The sequence below is a fragment of the Trachymyrmex cornetzi genome, unplaced genomic scaffold, assembly GCF_001594075.2.
Source record: "Trachymyrmex cornetzi isolate Tcor2-1 unplaced genomic scaffold, Tcor1.1 scaffold64, whole genome shotgun sequence".
In the NCBI taxonomy this organism is placed as follows: Eukaryota; Metazoa; Arthropoda; class Insecta; order Hymenoptera; family Formicidae; genus Trachymyrmex; species Trachymyrmex cornetzi.
This window is the reverse complement of record NW_017299959.1, coordinates 331,342-346,249: the sequence shown is the minus strand read 5'-3', so window position 1 is coordinate 346,249 and position 14,908 is coordinate 331,342. Positions and strand designations below refer to the sequence as shown.

The window sequence follows — 14,908 nt, the reverse complement described above, 5'->3', positions numbered from 1 at the left end:
ATACCGATAAGCGACATACAAGTCGTAACTCGGAGCATATCGATGAAACGATATGACTAAAAATATACGTTTGCACATTACAAACGAAGAAAAATATAATATGAGGGTTGAAAGAGTTGAACGCGACGGTGAAATACCTGAAGGTTTTAACTTAACCAGGTCAAGCCTTCCGCGGCAAAAACCGAACGATCAGGTCCGATCCGATTCGTGTCCGGTCGACTCCGAACGACAGCTCGATAGTATTGAGCTCAAATAAACATGCGCTTTTGTCTCATGGCGTCGGCCAACTGCCGACGCGCAGAACTCTGGACGCAAAGTTAAAAATAAAGGCGACCGTTTAGCGGTCTTTATATCCAGGCCGGCCGCGACATAATAAGGAACTGGGATCCCGGTGTTAATATCAAAATCATTTCATTTTAAGCCAGTTGCCTTTTAATCAATCATGAATTTTCGCACAGATTTCTTTGTCGTTTGAAAATCAATTTTTATCTTTTTTCTAACATATAGAGATATTCTTTTTGGATCAATGTGATGATAATTTCAGGAAAAATAAATTAAAAATCTTTTTTATTAATTATTGTTACACACTGGACCAAAAAATTAAGAAATTACCTATTCTGTTCTCCAGAATCAAAACAATTTTCAAGAGAGTGTAATTTCATCAAAAATGATTGTAATGGAATAATTCAGAAAGCATTTTAAAGCTTGGAGTCTCTACTTTTCAGATTGGTAATTTAGATAACTATTTGAAAAGTAGGGATTTTATTAAATGTATAGTAATTAAATGTATATTTTAATTAACATATTTTTTTTATAATCGGAGGATATGAAATCACATCGATACGTTTCTTGCCGGTGGCGATTATCGACATAATAGAGTAGTGACGGCAGCGGTTAACGTGATCGCAGAACACTAATTCGTATATAAACGTAGAATTAACTTCTGCTTTGTAAAATGTCCGATTCGACAGAGCGAGACATGGGTACTATCGATGAGCTCGATCGACCGGAGTCCGTGCATCTCGTACAGAAAATCGCTTTCTATTACACGCCTGAATCGCCGTGGCCATCCGCCGCTTTCTCACGGAAGCTCTCAAAAAGGAAGAAGGCGAAAAAGGACGAAGATAGAGAGAGAGAGAGAGAGAGAGAGAGAGAGAGAGAGAGAAGAGGGAAAAAGAGCGCAGAGTTTATCGGCATCGAAACGGCGTTTCGCGCGATCGAACATGGGGCCGGGTCGTTATACCTGACCGTTTAATATATGTATATCTGAAGGCATAGGTACGTGTGTCTACTTTTATCCATGTGTACCTGTCGTATCGATCGTTTCCTTGCCGTCCGCCAGCGCGACCGTAACGTGCGATATCGAACGCAAACAGTCGCATTCGATACCTTGCCTCCTCAAAATCAAGCGTGTATGACAGAATCCATCGCAAGAAAGCCACGATCGGATGAACTTGGAACGACTTCTACTTACCGTTATCCGAAATCGACGGTGGAAATTTCTTTCATGCCAAGATTAATGCTAAGAAGGCACAAAACTGGCAATCAGGAAAATAATGGAAATTAAAAACGGTCAGGGAATTTTGCAAAATCTTCTAGAAAATTTAAATTCTTGGCTTTAAAGAAATTGAATACGCGTACATTACGACAGTTACGCAATTTTGGAATACTATCAACTTAAAAACGGTGTTAGCAATATTAATAGTGATTTACATTGCTCTCTATGTTAAGTTGCTCTCTCAATAAAATATTTGATAATTTCGAAATCAAGGTGAAAATAAAAATTTCAAAATGTTTCGAAATGTTCAACATACATTGAAAGCATCAGGGAAAATTATGAAAATTTGTCTGGAAATCAGGTAAAAGTAATAGAATTTTAGGATGAGAGGAATTTGTGACAACCCTGCTAAAGCCTGGAGAACAGTCTTATGCATAACGCATAAAGCAGAAAAGCAACCAATCAGACTCTTTTATTTCATGGAAAGGAAGTAAATGAAGAATTTTGCTCCATTTTCTTATGCATTATGCGTTATGCAAAACTTTGTGCTTCCGCCTTAAAAATTGCAATGAAGTATTCATGCTTTGATCTCTCTCGCGCAAAGGGAGAGAGACCTTGTTATTTTCCATATAAGAAAGAGAAATAAAGCAGCGTGACTCTTCGTCATACCGCGAAACAATTGAGGAACCCTCGCCAACGTCCACGAGGAGTTCGCTCCGAGGCGCCGTTGAATGAACGTAGGGTACTACGAGCTATCCGTTAATAATTCCGACGCTGAGTCACCGTTTTCAATACGCCCACTGTCATCGCTTGGTGCATTCCGAATGACGTCGGTCGCTGACACCGCGGTCGCGTGACGTCTACTTCTCTCTGTATGGATCTCGCGTTGTCCACTGAATGATCGGAAATCACGATTGGAGTCGCGCATTACTCTAGTCGGCCGGAATGTCAAGTCATTTCGATAAACAGAGTGACGCCGGTTTTGGACTATTTCGAGTCCAAGACATTTCTTGGAACTCCTGATGCGCAACAGACGCGTTCGTGAACGTACAGTACGGTGGATAACTCACCAGTGATTATCTTCCGTAAAGATACGACGAACCGGTGGACGAATAACCATCATTCACTGTTTTTTTTTTTAATATAAATGTAGATGTATATATTGGTAGTTTAATGATAGCTATCGACAATGAAAATCCAGTGATCGATTTGCATTAGTACTCTATAAATTGTTGTCGTGGCAAAAGATACTGTTTCTATTATTATTTCATAAAGAGAAAGCACGTGTGTGTATATTTTCTCATCTCTCTTTTTTTAGTTACATCTTTCGTCTGCCTTTTTAACTTTTTATGTGATAGTGCAAATGTGCAAATCGCATCGTTCCAGACAGCGAGTCGTTATATATTATCTATAGTTCAAGAAAGTCTATAAACAACTTAGCTGTGCTATCTATCTATAGACATAGACTGGTATTTTTCCATACCAAAATATATTGCCTGGTGTATAAGTCCCGGTTATATGCAACGTACAATTTTCTCACCGCGAGAATTGAATTAAATTATCGCGTCGCGTCGCGTCGCGCCAATACATCATAATTATAAAGCAATAATAATTACGAGAGCAATGTCTATACTATAACTGACACTCACGACGCGTTGATACGTTGCTCTCAGATGCTCATTTGCGATTACTTGCAAATGTTATGCAATTCCTGCTTCTGATACCACCGCCGCTACTCGTTATCTCTTACATTCTTACCGCGCTCTTCTCTTATTGCGTTCTTCCCTATCTCATTTTTATCTCCAAGTAATACCGTGACATCGTTATCGTCTCCCTCCTACCATTTACCACTATCGTGTCGATGCACCCGTCCTGCATCTAGTGGTGCATTTAGACCCTCAACGACATAGGCAATTTATTGCTGTAAATTTTTTTTTTTTCGTTTGATTTATTGTTCTCAACATTCTATTTATAATTTTTTTCTTCTCTAACAAAAAAACAAGTTATTTCGTACAAAAGGCAAATCAATTTAACGTTTTCTTCTCTAACAAAAAAAACAAGTTATTTCTTACAAAAGCCAAACCAAACCAATATATTTAAAAGTTAGAAATTTGTTATTATTTGAGTCCAAGTCCAAGAAATATAGAATATCTTAAATTAATGTTTTTATACGCGTTAGAAAAAATTAGATTTAACGTAAAATTATAATTACAATATATTATTGGCTATGATGAATAAAATTCGATACAATATAAATTCATAGCTATTATAACTTGACACACCATGAGATAGAACGCTAACAAATTGAAAAAACGCATCACAAAGACCATAATACTGACAATATAATGAATAGAAGACCTCGTAACGTAAGATTATACCATTAACATGCAAATTTTATATTATTAACATGCGAATTTAGTCACTCTTTAATTTATTCACTGAAAAGGATCACATTTATAGTTGAAACGTTTGAATCTATTCAATCTATTTCATGATTATATCATATTAATAAATAAACAGCTAACATCAATCAGCTGGGCTATGATAGCTCTGAATATTGTATCGAATTAGATTTGACATTTAAAAATATTTATTAAATATCTTAATCGCGACATTACTGAAAATAATTTTAAAATATTGGAAATATGTAATATTTTAGCTCCAGTTTTTTATTTTTCTAAATGCGCACATATATAAATCGCTCGACACCATAAACTATTTCTTCAAAGAGTGAAAGTCGTTCATACGAGTATGTGTGTCTGATTTGCATTCATATTATTTTTTGTCCATAACTATGAAAACTCTGTTTAAAATTCTTAACTACACAGAGAAAATTTTATATTTAAAATCGCTACAATGTGGTAGTAGCTCCGGTCTTCATGTAAGTTATAAGTTTAAATGCTATAGTTATTTTTTTAAAAACAATAATATAACGTAATTTTTACACTTTTTTATAATAAAAATTTTTTATTACAAAATCAAATATACCTAGCAAATTTGGTTTGCGTACCATAGTAAAAATTAACTGTTTTCATGTTAGAATATGGCTTAACAAAATAATTACTTTATTTATGTGATAGAAATTAGTATTACACTATTACCATAGTAAAAGTTAAGTCGGAATCACATGTTGTGAGAGTCCATCGAAAATACAAGACATAGTAAAGTCTAATTCAAAATTGTATTAAAACTTAATATAAAATTTTCTCCGTGTAGGTCGATTCTGGCAAAAGTACTTGTTTTCTTTTTCTGGTATTATTATTTTTTTTTATTCGTGTCACATAATACGTAATTATATGAAAATAAAGTGAAAGAGCATAGAAGAAATTCTTGTGAATTGTACTGTTTGTGTAACGCTTTACACTGTACATTTTTTATATAACCGGTTTCGTAATATTGCGTCATCATGCTCATGTAAAAATGAGTCGGATTACTCTAGTCGCTGTTTTGACACTAGAAATCAGACTTTCAGATTTTTAGTTAATTAGCTAAAGCTATCATATGACGCCATTGCCATAAGACAACAATTATCAAAAGCTTTTTCAACAAAATTCATTAATACATTAATTTTAATATCAAACAAAAAATTCTTGTGTTTTTATTTTAATGATAATATAAAGAAAAATAATATGCTCAAAACCGATGTATTAATAATTTACGTAATTTTCTAATTGTTTATCTGTAACATTTTTTTTAACACGTCATTATATACCTTTACGCAATTTAATTTCCATTTCATTTGCTTTTGTATTCAAGAATTTCCTGCATAACGATTTGACTCAGATAATCGCGAAAACATCCGTTTCTTCGATTGAGGACGTTCGTTCATTGATCTTTTCAATATCAAGGGCTAACTTCTAATCACTAACAAAAATGACAAATTTTTATACAACTTTGCAAAAAAATATTCAGATTATGGCTTAAAAGTTATGGCTCATTTCTGTTGACTAGTTGTTGGCATATTATTATACTTTTCTCATCGTATTACACCATATCTCATCGTGTTACCCTTAATTCGATATCCGGTGACGCATATTGTCGGTTTCCTGTAGTGAAGTACTAACTCTTTCCATGCACAAGCTTATCGCGGAAAAATTTCTAGAAGTTGGCTGACGCACGGCGGTTTGCCGCAGATACATAGCGTCGACACTGTAGAAATAAGGTGGTGGCTCTAACTAGAACTAGTTGCTAGTGTCAATATTAACAACCCCCTGTTGAACATCTACCTTATCTATCTACCTTATCCATAGATAGCACGACGGCGAGACATCGGTCTTTACTTTTCCATAGACCGATACGACGCTATCATTTCGATTAAAATGCGCAAGTCTCCTTTTGGAAATGCGTTTACTTTTTATGTCACTACATCGATATTTAAATAATTAAAAATTTTTAGTCATCTCTCTCCGTATCTATCTTGAATACAACTCGTGAATCGTATCAGATATTTAAAAAACCGATTCTACATCTTGAATTCTTCTCAAATCTTTTTGGTTTTTTGTTTTTAATTGATTCAATTGATCATTTTTATTTTAAAATTATATACGACACACAATGTAATAATATCAAAAATATATTTATATATTTCTACGTTTAACTCTGTGACAGTAAACAATTTTTTTATTAACTTATTATAAATTTTCTAATAAATCTTTTTATTACATTATAATCATTCAGTTGTTGAACAATATAATGATGAAACTAGGAGGTTTTCCTCGTGAAATCGCACTTACGATAATTAGATATCATCGTGTGTGGCGCCTCGGCCGGCATCGTATACACGTGCGTGCGTCACGCACACGCAGGCGTAACTAGAAAGCGACGCACGTGTCACGCGGTCGCGCAGGTACCCTACCTACACGCGATCCTCACGTCGAATCGTGCAATGACGTACCCTCCCACCCTCCGACACACATAAACGAGTTTTAAGATATGTTTAGATGTGGTATGATTCTCGAATGATATCGCATTAGATCGATGTCCTTCTGTTTCTGCTGATAATCGAGATAAAATTCCTTGAAATAAATATAGAGACTTATCAGTCAAATTCCTTGAAATAATATAGACTTATCAGACATATATATATATATATCTGAAACACATCAGTCTTTAAATATATATTAGTTGAAAGTCAACCCTTCCCTTTGAAAAACAATTTTGATTCTGTAAAAATTGTGATTTGCCGTTCAAATTTTTTAAACAGACCAAAAAGTATTGTATGATTTTATGAGTTACATATAAAAGAATGGGGTCAACTGATTACAGCATCCTCAGAAACGCTTAACTTACAAGTTACATATAATTGATTACCGAGCAACTGACAGAATGTATCTCTCGTTAAACTTTTTTTCTTTCCGTCAATATATTTACATTGATATACTAGTTTAATATATCAACTGATAAGATAAGAAATCTCTAAATTCTACCTTGAAGATAGAGAGGAAAATAGAGATATTTTAAATAGATATTTTATTACGATTCATCATTTTGTATATGATGCATCAGTCCTGTTCTGATTCGAATGACAGAAAATGAGGACTCGCATTGCAGGGACTTCCTGGATTTTAATATGTGAACGCCCTTGGCCAACGATTTCCACACAGCGATTTTTCTCGTGTGTGCCTGTATGTGAAGTCATGCCGCTGGCACTTTCCCTTTTCAAGATCGATTTTGGCGCCGTGCGTCCGGACGGCGCAAGTCGACGACGTCGACGGTTCTTCAGGCAGGGCTGTATTTATACGTAACCGTCCAATTTTCTCCCCTTATTTCACTTTTTGGTGAGAAATCAGTGGGCATGCACTGCCCTTTTATTTCGAACAATCTCGAGAGATTTTCCCCAATTTTAAAGGACTCTTGATTTTAATCGAAATCGGCACAGAGTAATTGATCTGCAATGCTAATATAATGCTATTGTTTAAAGATAAAGATGTCTTCCATTCCTTTCGCGAAAGTATCCACATCGGGTTAGTGACACCCACAAAATTTTCGATCAATTTGTTCACGCTCTCTCTCTCTCTTTCTATTTATTCCTCATTCCTACCCTTCTCCTCCTTTCTCTTCAGTACCTCGATCACCATGCTCGCTCCATCGACTTGTTAAATGGCAAAAAAATACGAGGGCAATGAGAGAGAGAGAGTGGGACGGACGGAAGAAAAAGAGTACTCGAAAAAAGGTGTCTTAGGCTGGGACATCAAAAGCTCTTCCACGGGGGTGACCCGCCGCGATCCATCCCTGTCCGCAAAGGCTCTCTTTCTCTCTCCCTCTTTTTCTTTCTCTCCCTCCCCCCTCTCTCTCTCTCCTCACCCCTCTTTCGTCTCCCTTGCCTCGCGAAAACCCGCCGCCTTTCGTTAAAGGTGACCCGACGAAATCGCCAACGAGTCACACGTGCGTGCAAAAGGGTTGAAGAGAGGGAGAGGGCAGTTGAAGGGAAAGAGGAGAGAGACAGGAGGAGTCCTCCGCGGCGGGTGGTGGGCCACGGGTACCACGAGGCAGACATTGCACGCACTCTTCGCGCTATGTCATGGATACCGCCGAAAATCCCCTAAAGGGAAGTACGCGAAACAAAGGCCAACCCCCTTCCACCCTCGTATTGCTTGCCATCCGTTGTATCTCTTCCGTCCTCCTCTTCCTCCTCGCGTGCACGAGCGCCCGCGCGTTTAGTGCATCCTTGTCTATTCTACCCTTGCCTCTTTTTATTCTTCAATTTTACGAATGTATACTTAATTTGTTGTTGATTTTCATATATACTTTTTCCTCAGTTGAAATATATAGTTAAATAAATTACTTAATGTAAATATAGTGTACATCTGAAAGGTTTATATCAGAAATTTAATTATTATTAAGAAAAATTCTCCCCAAATATATACAATTTTATTTGTGATTAAAAACGAAAATGATGTATTTTCTAAGATTTTTATGATCTGAGAAAATAGAGAGAATATATTTTATTTTTGAGATCTTCAGGTTCATTTATACGTTTAATCATGGACAGACATGAATGAACTAATATTTTGCACTAGTTTTCTTATCGCTACATTCTTATCTGACAAAGTTGCATGCACTTTCTTTTAAGCGTTATTACGTGAATAGGAATCGACATTATAGCATTATCGATCGTCAATTTGCTGATTAAATAAATTCATGATAAGCGGTTACTCATGAATTCAACGTGAATTGCAACATTAATACGGAATGATCGTTGCATGTAAGTGCATCGCGACTCAACAGTGCATCTTGCGTGTATCGAGCACATTTCGCTTTCTCCATAAATTATTTTTACAATACATGAAGAGAAAAAAGTCTCTAATCCATTGGATATATCTCAACACACTGAGAAAAATTTCCAGACTTTATCCGTTCAAAATGTAACAAACGGATATTTCCGATAGATTTTGATCACATATTTAGGACTGTTCGATGAAATTTTAGGACTATTCGATAAAATATTAAGAAAATTTTATCCGATAATCCTAAAATTTCATCGGATAGTCCTAAATATACGATCAAAATCTATTGGAAATATCCGTTTGTTACATTTTGAATGGGTAAAGTCTGGAAATTTTTCTCAGTGAAGAAGCAAATATTATTAGAATTGTCATTTTTAATAAATAATTTTTAAGTTATTGAAACTTATTGTTTTTGTAAATTGATTGTATAGAAATATATAATTACAAATTTTCTACAAATTAATCTCGAGTTTTAATTAACATATGTTTATCTCCTTGATAGGCATGTCTAATATCTTAATACAATATAATACGATACAATTACAATATTCATTAAAACAGCTAAAAGTATGATAAATTTATGTAGAAATGTTTAAATAAAATATTCGAAAGTACGATACCTATTGACCAATTTTTAAGGAATTTTAATTTTGACCTGACGATATTTCCAGACGGCTGATTCATAATTTAACTGGTCAGAAACATGCTCATAGCTAATCTAGGTTGCACAAGGTTGATCGCTCGCAGTCTTATCTCACGCAAGTGCGATAGAGAGTTTATCCTCGAACTCGAGTAGATCCTACAGGGTCATTCGCCGTGTCTTCTTCAAGGTTGCTCGAAAGCCGCGGCATCGTCGATGAGTGGGTCGGTCCGCTGAAAAATCGATACGTACGAAAGTGAGAGTCGCCCCCTCGGTTGTTCCACCCTCCTTTTTGTTCTTCACGCTTCGCGTACGCTTCTTACTTGCCGTTTGGTTCATTCATGTTGTCGTGGCGGCCGCGCCGATACACCTAAACGCGCAAGCATAGTTTACGCTCGTGCAAGCCCGAACAAAGTACGCAAAGCCGGTCAAAATGAAATTTAAAGCGCGTTAACGGCATGCGATTTCAAACGCATCTTGCGCAAAAATATTTATTTCAATACTTGATCCAAGGTCTTCAAAAAACTCGTCCTTTTTATCGAATCCTAATTTGTCAGACATAACACACATCTGATATACTAAAATCCTTAATGATGTACTGATGGAATAACAAGATCCTTCATGAAATTGTGACAAATTGAAGTTTTTTTAATTAAATATTAAGATATTTGAAATAATTATAAATAAAATGTCATTTCTCTCTCACGAGCTATCATTAACATATGTTCAATAAAATTTTCTCAATTTACAATTAATTTGAAATTTTAATTCATGGTATCTTATCATTATTTGATCCAATGTTTTAAAACGACTTTCTTTCGTGTTTAGGAATGTACAACATCAAATCAGCAAATTTGAATGTGACTTCTCCTTAGACACGCAAAGGAAAAAATTTTAATGTTTGTATTGCTAAAGAGGACTCCAAAGTGAATCGAACCGTTCAAAGATTATTGGAATAAAAATTCAAGATTAAACTTTGCGTACTAATTACCACACTGACTCTCAATCGCCCTGGTTTTGGATTCTTTTTTTTTAGTATAAATAAAAAGATTACAATTTCTAATTGAATTCCAAATTTGATTTTTCCAAATCTTATCGAATTATCTCTTTAATATTGCAAATTATAATATAATATCTATAATACATGTATAATATTATAATATAATATAAAAATATAATATTAAAAATTATTCTGTATTGTTCCACAAATAGTCTTCAAGGAAGCTTTTTTAAATAGTAAATAGACCAAAGAAAGGCCGACAATGTAAAATCTATTAAACCAAGTATCCTTATTGTTTGATACATATTTGAAGCTTAAAGAGACAATATCCGATCGATCTCTATAGGATTTCTGAAAAAAAAATTGTGTTTAATTTTTATTTAACGCATGAAGTTTTATTAATTTATTTAGCACGCATTTTTTCCTTAGTTATTGTTAAATATATAATATTTGTATATCGTAATTCTGTAATTTGCATATAATAATTAGTTTTATAATTATAAAACAATTTGATAAATTTGATATTAATATTATTAAGTGACGACACGTCAACAGATATATCTCGTTATATTGTAAGACAACAATGTCGCTATGTAATGTAAACAGCCGATGACTCCCCGCCAGGGGGGAATGTTATAACTCGGCTTTCAAAGTTTATTACCGATTACCGTTGGAATCTTGCTTACTGTCGTGTAATTCTGTCGGAGTCTCGTTTAAATCTGGCACTTTATGGCCGCTCTCTTACTTCGCTTACAATCTCTACTCACTCAAGAATTGGAATACGTAAAAGGGATACGCAAAATGATGTGGTATTGGAATATCTTTTATATTTGTTATACGCTCTGTTAATGATATTAATATCATGTTATTAGACAGTATAATTAAGAAATAAGTGCGCCCACGCGCGCATGTGTGTGTGTTAATATAAAGTATCGTTTACCTTTGTGCTACTTCTTCGTGTTCACTGAAATATGTCGCTTAATCCCGTGTATTATTTTCTATTTCCAGTAGCAGCGGGGTTGCTAAAGTCCTCGTAAGCAATCTACCGGCTCAAATACGAATAGAAGATCTGGACCTGCTGTTCTCCAACTACGGCCAGATCCAAAACATCGAAAAAGTGCCGTCGCGGGATCCAAATACACAAAGCGTGCTCATTAGCTATGAGACGCAAGAGCAAGTACAACAGTACGTAATCGACACGATATTTTATCTGCTGTGTTTTTCAAAAGATCAAGCGATTTAGAAAATTCATAGTGCAGAGGTCGCTGTCTCACTTTTGCTCACTCTTTCTTCACCACGAAGAATCGCGAAAATTCTTTCCTACCTCATGTATATATACAGGTACATTCATGTTAGGACTTTAGGAATTCGCGAATGAACCCTCGTGACATCCGGTTATTTCAATCCATCCAGGATTGATTACTTGATTTACTTGATTTAGCAGAGACACTCATTGATCTTGTTATTTGCAGGGCTGTGAACCAGTTAAATGGCTACGAGTTCGAGGGCAATCCGCTGAAAGTGGAGATGTCCTCGGCGGAGAGCCGACGTAGAGGCCGCAGCCAACGCAGCGGCGGCGTAGCCTTCGCCGGACTGCCGGGTTCCGGTCGCCAGACGGATTTCCCGCTGCGTATCCTCGTCCAATCCGACATGGTGGGCGCGATAATCGGCCGACAAGGTTCCACCATACGGCAGATCACGCAGATGACGCGCGCCCGGGTCGATGTGCATCGTAAGGACAACGTTGGCTCTCTGGAGAAAGCTATCACCATCTACGGCAATCCCGAGAACTGCACCAATGCTTGCAAGAAGATCCTGGAAGTCATGCAACAGGAGGCCAACAACACGAACAAGGGGTACGAGTTGGTTTTGACTTTTTTGAATCTCCGAATTCTAAATGGAATCATAATAATCGCAATGCTGGTGTCTAGTAGATATATATTAAATTAAATAATATAATTTATATTTTTATATATTTTATGTTAAATCTATTTTAATACTGTTTATGACTTTCTAGTAACATTTACTATTAATTCGGTTTCAGTACACTAATATTCTTGCAATCATATCATTTTAAATACATAAACACAATTTAATATTGTTAATTTACATCGCTTTACCGAATCATTGTTTCACTATTAATTGAATTGTGACGTTAATTACATTATATTATGTTACTTGTCGACAGTGAGATCACTCTGAAGATCCTCGCGCACAACAATCTCATCGGTCGAATCATCGGTAAGGGCGGTAACACGATCAAAAGAATTATGCAGGACACCGATACGAAGATCACTGTTAGCAGTATCAACGACATCAATAGCTTCAATCTCGAACGCATCATCACGGTTAAGGGATCGATCGACAACATGAGCAAAGCCGAGTCCATGATCTCTAGCAAACTCCGTCAAAGCTACGAAAACGATCTGCAAGCTATGGCTGTGAGTTTTAGCGCATATTATTTATTTTTTCTTGTACACACAATAAAACAATTTTTCTTAGAAATCTCTCATAAATTAAAAAGATATATAGGAAAAATATAAACGTGAAAGAAATTATTAAAAAAATAAATAGTATAAATGTACAAATACATTCACGCGAATGTTAGTGACTTGTAAGTGACCCTATTACATGAAAATCGAGTCTCGAAAGGTTCTGTTAAAAATTTTAGATTTAATATTTACTTATCAGAAATTATATATATATATATATAAAGTAGCAAGAGTAAACTCTTTCGTCAAGCTTTCAGTTAATCTAGAAACGTTTGATTGTGTCAACCTCGTTGAGATTTGGCGCAAGTAAAATACATCGATTGCGTCAGAGATGCCGTTGCGCAACGCGACGAAGCTTCTAATCGATATGATGATTGTTCTCGCCAGCCCCAAAGCATGATGTTCCCCGGCCTGCACCCGATGGCCATGATGTCCACCGCCGGCATGGGCTACAGCTCCCGTGGTCCCGGCCTCTATGGTTCTGGACCCGCCCCATATCCCTACCAGAGCAGCCTGCCTACTCAACAGGGCGTCCCCGCCAGCGATACCCAGGAGACGACTTTCCTCTACATTCCCAACAACAGTGTCGGCGCCATCATCGGCACCAAAGGCTCCCATATCCGTAACATAATCAGGTTCTCCGGCGCGAGCGTAAAGATCGCTCCTCTTGAACAAGATAAGCCGGCTGAGCAACAGACTGAGAGGAAGGTCACCATCGTCGGCTCTCCGGAATCTCAGTGGAAGGTAAGTGCGATAACTGTCCTCGTTGTTCCTTGATCTATTAAGCAAACGAAATTCATAATTTTTTATTTTATGATTTCTTCAGTTTTACACGCGAATATTTATATCGGCAGCTCTGTCAGATCTGTTTGTTATAATTAAAATGAACATATTTTAAATATGTGAGCTATAAAACCGTGACTTTTTGCTAATAATACTACAATAGTATCCGAAGTCTGTTTTACTGTCCATATAATGTCGATGCCATATTGGCAGATAAGTATCGCGTCGGTCTACCGTTGTGAAGGTCCCGGGTTCAAATCCAGTCGCTGACGAGAAAAATTGTACACAATCTTAAAGTCCGTAAAAGTGTTCGCGGTTACCCTGCTGTATTTTGGGAGGATGTTGTCTTCTATGCATCAGCTTGAATCAGCAGGAATATTAAAGAAAGGGCCCCGTACCGATCTCGCCAAACGAAATATGTGAGAATCGGCCCCGTTTAACCCTTCGACATCTTTTTTTTTTTTCTTTTCGTTTTATATTAATTCGCTTCTGATAACTGAAGAATTTTCTCCAAGATAACGGAGGGATTTAATTTTTATATTTTTACATTTTTTAAAATAATAATTTAAATGTCAAGCTCTATTTTGCAATGCAATATAATTTTATTGCATTTTTAAATATTTTTACATTATCAAAAATTGCTATTTCAGGCCCAGTATTTGATCTTTGAGAAGATGCGGGAAGAGGGATACGTCGCCGGTACCGAAGATGTTAGACTGACCATCGAGATCCTCGTACCCAGTACTCAGGTCGGCCGAATCATTGGCAAAGGTGGTCAAAACGTGAGGGAATTACAGCGCGTAACTGGTAGCGTTATTAAATTGTCAGAGCAGCAAGCGACTCCTCCTTCAGCAGAAGAGGAAACAACTGTCCATATAATCGGTCCCTTCTTCTCCGTTCAGGTAAGGAAACTAATTTTTTACATAATTTTTATAAATAAATGGATAAATATATTAGATATCTGTTATGAAATATATAAATTATCTTATCTCGTACACTCGTACTCTTATATCACAATAATTAAATACGATAATTATTTTTTCTTAAATCCATTAAAAGAAATAACAAGCTACTAGCGCATCAGAAAAGATATAAAGTGTGAGATTTAAAATAGTGATATGGATATAAATACTTTCTGTTTTCTTACAGTCGGCACAGAGAAGAATCCGCGCGATGGTATTGCAATCGGGTGCACCCGGTGGAACCGGTGGTGTTGCACGCGCCGGTCGCGGTAGCAGCCAAGAGGGTACCTCCCGTTCTAAAAGAGAT

The 14,908-nt window shown here is 36.2% G+C and overlaps 1 protein-coding gene across 1 annotated transcript in view; it reads left to right on the top strand.

Annotated features, from left to right (window-relative positions):
* Positions 1–14,908, top strand: part of Imp (IGF-II mRNA-binding protein) — a gene marked incomplete at its 3' end in the record, with an annotated part of 95,139 nt that extends 80,231 nt beyond the window's left edge. The window contains exons 4-9 of the mRNA XM_018516428.1: positions 11,373–11,549; positions 11,837–12,220; positions 12,553–12,805; positions 13,244–13,600; positions 14,290–14,541; positions 14,789–14,908. Of these exons, the coding sequence (XP_018371930.1) occupies positions 11,373–11,549; positions 11,837–12,220; positions 12,553–12,805; positions 13,244–13,600; positions 14,290–14,541; positions 14,789–14,908 (1,543 nt within the window). The remainder of the gene's footprint in view (positions 1–11,372; positions 11,550–11,836; positions 12,221–12,552; positions 12,806–13,243; positions 13,601–14,289; positions 14,542–14,788) is intronic.